At 50.1% G+C, this 5,374-nt stretch overlaps 1 protein-coding gene across 1 annotated transcript; it reads right to left on the reverse strand.

Annotated features, from left to right (window-relative positions):
- Positions 1–3,895: 3,895 nt before the first annotated feature.
- Positions 3,896–5,174, reverse strand: LOC104141530 (olfactory receptor 52K1-like). Its single transcript, XM_009670869.2, has one exon. The coding sequence runs from the start codon at positions 5,030–5,032 to the stop codon at positions 4,037–4,039; it is 996 nt and encodes a 331-aa protein (XP_009669164.2). The 5' UTR covers positions 5,033–5,174; the 3' UTR covers positions 3,896–4,036.
- Positions 5,175–5,374: the final 200 nt, after the last annotated feature.

Here is a 5,374-nt window from a genome sequence, read left to right on the forward strand (position 1 = left end):
CAGGGAAGGAGAGCACATTGCTGGGGGCTCTGGGAGGGGGTCAGGGCACCACTGCCCTTATCAGTGCTCACCCAAGGGGAGCTGCAGTGGAAAGTCAGCAGAGGGAACACCTGGCACCTGCCCCTTTTGCATCCAAGACTTGCAGAAAATAGGTCTGGAAGGAACCTGGAGAGGCCAAGTAGTCTATCCCCGCCCTGAGCCATTTCAGGTGAATGGGAATCTCACCTGATCTGAAATCCTCCAGTGATGCCCGGTCCCCAAGCACTGTACTCTAGGGCCATCTTACTGCTAGAAAGCTTTTGCTAATGTCTGAGCTAAATCTTCCTGGCTGTTGTTGTTTAAATCCCTGACTAGTTGTCCTCCCTCTGCTAGTCAAGAAGCAGTTTATTCACTTCTTCATCGGAGCAGTGTTTTTCTGGCCCTGAGGCTGGTTATTGCTTTCCTTGAGGTCCTGCTACTCAGTCACGCTCCTTTCCACTTCTCTTGATTGTTGTTGTTTTTCAAGGCCTCAAATTACTTGTGCTTCCGTCTTCTGGGCTTGTCCAGTTGGAGTAAGATACCAAGTACTTCTGACCCTCAGCAAAGTTGCAGGGAGCTGAACATTCCTGGTGTCTCCAGAGGAGCAGTTCCTGCAGCACCAGTTATCCCTCCCTGTCATCCTAGGGTGCTGCTAGGCTCCCCTGGCCATGGTGAGCAGAGGTGTGTTTTCAAGGAGCCCACGGGCCTTCAGGTGAGATGTACTTGCTGTCCCCACAGGGACCTCAAGATGTACAACCTGATCTCCTTGGTCCTTGTGCCATAAATGATGGGGGTGGGTAGGAGGAAGGGGTAGCTGGCCTGCAGCAAGTTGTGCGTCTCCTATGAGCCTGCCAGGCCATGAGAATTGCCAGCAGCTGGATGCCAGCTGCAGGTGTGGACAGCTTTGCTGTGCAGGCTGCTGGAGACCTCCAGGGCCATGTGTCTGATGCTGGTGAATGAGACCGGGATGGTATGTGGCATCCAGTACGATGAGGAAAGCCCCCAGCACTATACCTATGGTGCCCCTGCTGCTGCTCTGGGACGTGCTGCTGCTCTGGGACGTGCTGCTGCTCTGGGACGTGCTGCTGCAGGCCAGGTGTGTCGGGGCTGTGTGCTCACAGGCCAAATGCTAGAGAGCGTTGGTCTGAGAGGGTTTGGAGGCTGTGGGACAAGCCACAGATCAGGATTACTGAGGTTAACCCAGCTCGCGGGTGTGTGGATGTGATGACCTTGAAGCGCGTAGGGTCTGGCAGATTGCCCCATTCGTGTCCAGTGCCATCACCAGCAAGGTGGAGGGCTCCCACCTGAACACCAGGCAGGTGGATAAGGTGGTGCTGGCATGGGAGCAGGAAGCTGGATGACGTGTGGGGCAGAACAGCACTGACCCACAGAGCCCCATGGCAGAGGAGAAAGAGCAGAGCCTGAGATTCCCGGAGCTCGAGGAATCCCACAGGATGAACGTGGTGCTGGAGGGGTCCTTGTCTGGCTTTGCTCTCGTCCTGGTGGAGCAGCCCAGGGCAGCACAGCTGTGCAGAGACCAGGGGATGTTTGCCTGTGTTAAAAGCAGTCTGCCAAGAGACTGTGATTGCAAAACAAGGGGTAGCTTTGCAGAGAGATTACACTGAAATGGCTGAGTTGGAGAGAAGCTCTCTCTTTCTGGCTATTTAGGTTGAAGAGCTGTTGCTGTACAGCCTGGGCTGTTTACTGAGAACGTGCTCTTGATTGCAAAACTGAGCACTGAGATCCTGAGGTTACTGCAGCCCCATTAGCTGTTCCTTGAGTGGCAGGCTGAATCTCAGAAACTCTCCTTGCATGCATTGCTACAGCAGGCAGGGAGATCGCCTTCATCAGAGCTGAGATGCCCGAGACTTTTGTCTTTAGCAAGGTCACTAGGGGCTGATCTCAGAACATCCCAGTCACAGAGCAACCGGTCTTGCCATGTGCTGGCAGCAGTTTTCCACTTATGCTACTCGTCTGTGGTTTGTGTCCCATGCAATAAGGACATGTTGCTCACTGTTATTATAGGAAGTTGGCGCTAATTTACGCACTGCGTTATGTTGTAGGTTGTCCAAATTGGGCAGATGTCCTACAGCCAGATGGATGTTTTCAGCCATGTGTTACGTTGTGACTGTAGGCTAGTTTTTGTAGCACTGATTTTTTTATTTTGTTAGACTAAAAATATCAAAACATCCATTTCAAAAGGGAAAAAAAAGTGCATCCTGAGAATTCAAAGGCTTTTGTAATGACATGCAGAAAGCTCTCTGCATCACTGAGTGATCCTACTGCTGCTCTTCAGCCTGAGGCATTTTCTCTGCAAGGCTGAGAGTCCTGGAGTAAGGTACTTGGCGCGAATAACAGTGCCAAGTTATTGACCTGACTGAGAAGTTGTAACTTGGTGCCACATCATGAGTTAACTGGGAAACTCAGCAAGACTGCAAGAACAGCTGGATGCTTTTATACATTAGGAAACTTTTCAGAATTCCAATTGTTAATACTTAAATAGAAATACCACTTGGCTGGACTGAACAACCCAGTGTTCTCCTTATTCCCCTCAGTGTTCATCTGACCACCCTGTGCACCCTCCAAGGCACAAGTACTTCCATCTGTGCTCCTCATCCCTGTAGCCTTCTCCCTTCTTCCCAGCTACTGGAGACATGATTTGCTGGTGTGATTGCTTTTGAATGGTTGCCTTTAGAGATGATTTGGAGGAAGGGAGAGAAATGGTTTCTCCTGTCCGATATTCGATGGGTACCTAGAGATGCACTGGGACTGGCTTTTAGATTTACTAGAACATGTGTGAATCTTTCTGTCTGTGGTTTCTCTTCTGAAAAGCAAGGGTAGCCCACGCTTAGAGAAAGTGGGTCTGATCCAGGACAGGAGGAGACATCTAGAATAGCTCCCTGCAGGCCAGCTGCGTTCAGCAAAAGTATGTCCTTTTGGCTAGGAACCACACTCAATACTTGTGCATTTAGCATCAATTCAAGCTTCAGATACTTTATGTGAGTGAGAAGAACTCTGCATTAGCAGTACCATGCATTTTGTTCTTTGCTGCAAGGAATTGCCATCATAACATGTTATTTCTGCAGCACTTCTCATCTGGTGGGCACTGAAGAAAGAGAATGAAGCAATTCTGAGGGGATAGGGGTAAGATAGTCTGGTGCACCTATGGATTCGAGAAGTCCGTAAAGTGGTGACTGCCAGGAACTGGGAGACACGCGTGTGCAGACACCATGCGTTCAGACTCCATGCATCGCTTGGAATCTTCCCACTCCTGTGCAGGGAGCATCCTGGCTCTGGATGTTCACAAATCAAATGGTTACATCTCCTACTAACCAGGAGGATACGTACCAGCACGATATATTCCCTTCTCCAGTTAACACTTGGTCCAGAGGCCCCTTCATGAGCAAGGGAGGTCAGCCTAGCTGATCTTTCACATGCTTGGGTTGAGTGGCAAGATCTCCAGTGGGGACAACTCCGAGGAAGCAGGGTATCTTAGCTGCAACATGAACTGTTAGCTAGTGCTGAGTTTTGGGACAGAGAAAAGCTACAGGACACAGCATCCGAAGCCAGCTGTTCCCAAACTCTGTGCTACATCTCAAATCAGGCTGACTTCAGGCAGCTTATCTTTGGCCACTAACTTATGCAGCGTATCCTGGTGTCCCCATGGTCTGTGCAGGGTCGTCAGGCTTTAGCAGCCCTGGAGAGTAGGTACATTAAATCCTTCATCGTGAATATATGTGCCATAATAATAGCGACGACTATTAGACACTTGTAGGAGGCATTCTGAGCGTGGAGGGGAAATTCTGAGGCTTGACAGTGCTTGCCTGGTTCAGAGAAGTTGGAAATTGCTGGTTGGGGCACATACAGTCCTTTTTAATGATTTGCTTTTTCTTAGACTTGCCATGGCAATTAACTCTTGTCATAAGTCATTGAACTGTCTTTGTGAGGAGAGGGTATTCAGAGCTCCATTACCATGGTGATGAATGAGCGGGATGTTGAGCGTCTGCACTGGGAGACGTTATCTCTGCTTGCTGGTAGCTACCCGCTTTAAGGGGATTGAAACCAATTCTCTCTTCTTCAGCAGTTTTAGCAGGTGCTCCCTGATCTCTTTGGTCCTCATACCATAGATGATAGGATTGGTAGCACATGGCAGTAACAGGTATGTCATGCTGATCAGGTTGTGCACATCCCCAGAGATGGACTTCCCCATGCGGTATACTATCGAGGAGGAGAGGCTGGAGAGGTAAGTTGTCAGGATGACCATGAGGTGAGTGGCACACGTGTGGAAGGCTTTGTGCCGGATGTTCCCGGGAGCAATTTTCAGAGCTGTATGGATTATCCTGCAATAGGATGTCAGGAGGAAGCCCAAGTCAAAGATGACTGTGATGGTTCTCATGGCTAGACCTACGATCTTGTTCCTGGAGATGTCCCCACAGGACAGGCTCACCAAGGCCATGTGCTCGCAGACAAAATGCTCAATGACACTGGAGTGGCAAAAATGCACCTTGGATGCCAGGATCACCACTGGGCTGGCAAAAGAGATGCTCCTCACCACTGCAGCCAGGGATAACTTGGCCAGGTATTTTCTGGTCATTATGTCTGTATAGCGCAGTGGGTTGCAGATGGCCACATACCTGTCCAAAGCCATGAGGAGGAGGATGTTGCAATCCAACATGATGAAGAAGTACAGGAAGAACATCTGTGCTAGGCAGTCCGCCAGTGAGATGTGGCTGAGATCAAAGAGGAAACCCAGCAGCATCCTGGGCACAAATGTGCTGGAGCTGCAGAGATTGACAGTCAGCAGCAGAGCAATCAGCAGGTACATGGGGCAATGGAGGCTTTCCGCCACCCTCACAGCATAGATGGCGATGGAGTTTGCTGCAATAATCAGAAGGTACAGGCAGAAAAAAGGGATGAAGAGGAGGAATCTGGACTCTTGGACCCCAGGGAAGCCAACTAGGAGGAATTCAGCCTGGGATGTGCTGGCCAAATCCGTCTGGTTCCAGCCTGCCATCCTGGAGTGCCAACCTGCTGCAAGGCCTCAGCTTTCCTGGGCCTGAAAGAAGAAAGCACGATTTCTCCCTCTGCAGAAACAGATCTCTTCTCCCTACAGTGAAATTCTTGTTACGCTGGACAGGCCCATGGAAATTCTGAAACTAAGAGCCATGAGAATGGGAGAAAGCCTGATCACTGACAGGGGACCCTGCTCACATAGCAAGCGTAGTGCTAACCGTGTCATGATATCCGTGGGCAGGACTGCAGTGGCTCACATGGAAAAAAATGCGTATATATAGGAGATCTTGGAACAAAGCACATCCTTGCTGTATTCGGGAGCAAAGAGGACAAGGACACGTGC

Source organism: Struthio camelus, chromosome 1 (genome assembly GCF_040807025.1).
Source record: "Struthio camelus isolate bStrCam1 chromosome 1, bStrCam1.hap1, whole genome shotgun sequence".
Classification (NCBI taxonomy): domain Eukaryota; kingdom Metazoa; phylum Chordata; class Aves; order Struthioniformes; family Struthionidae; genus Struthio; species Struthio camelus.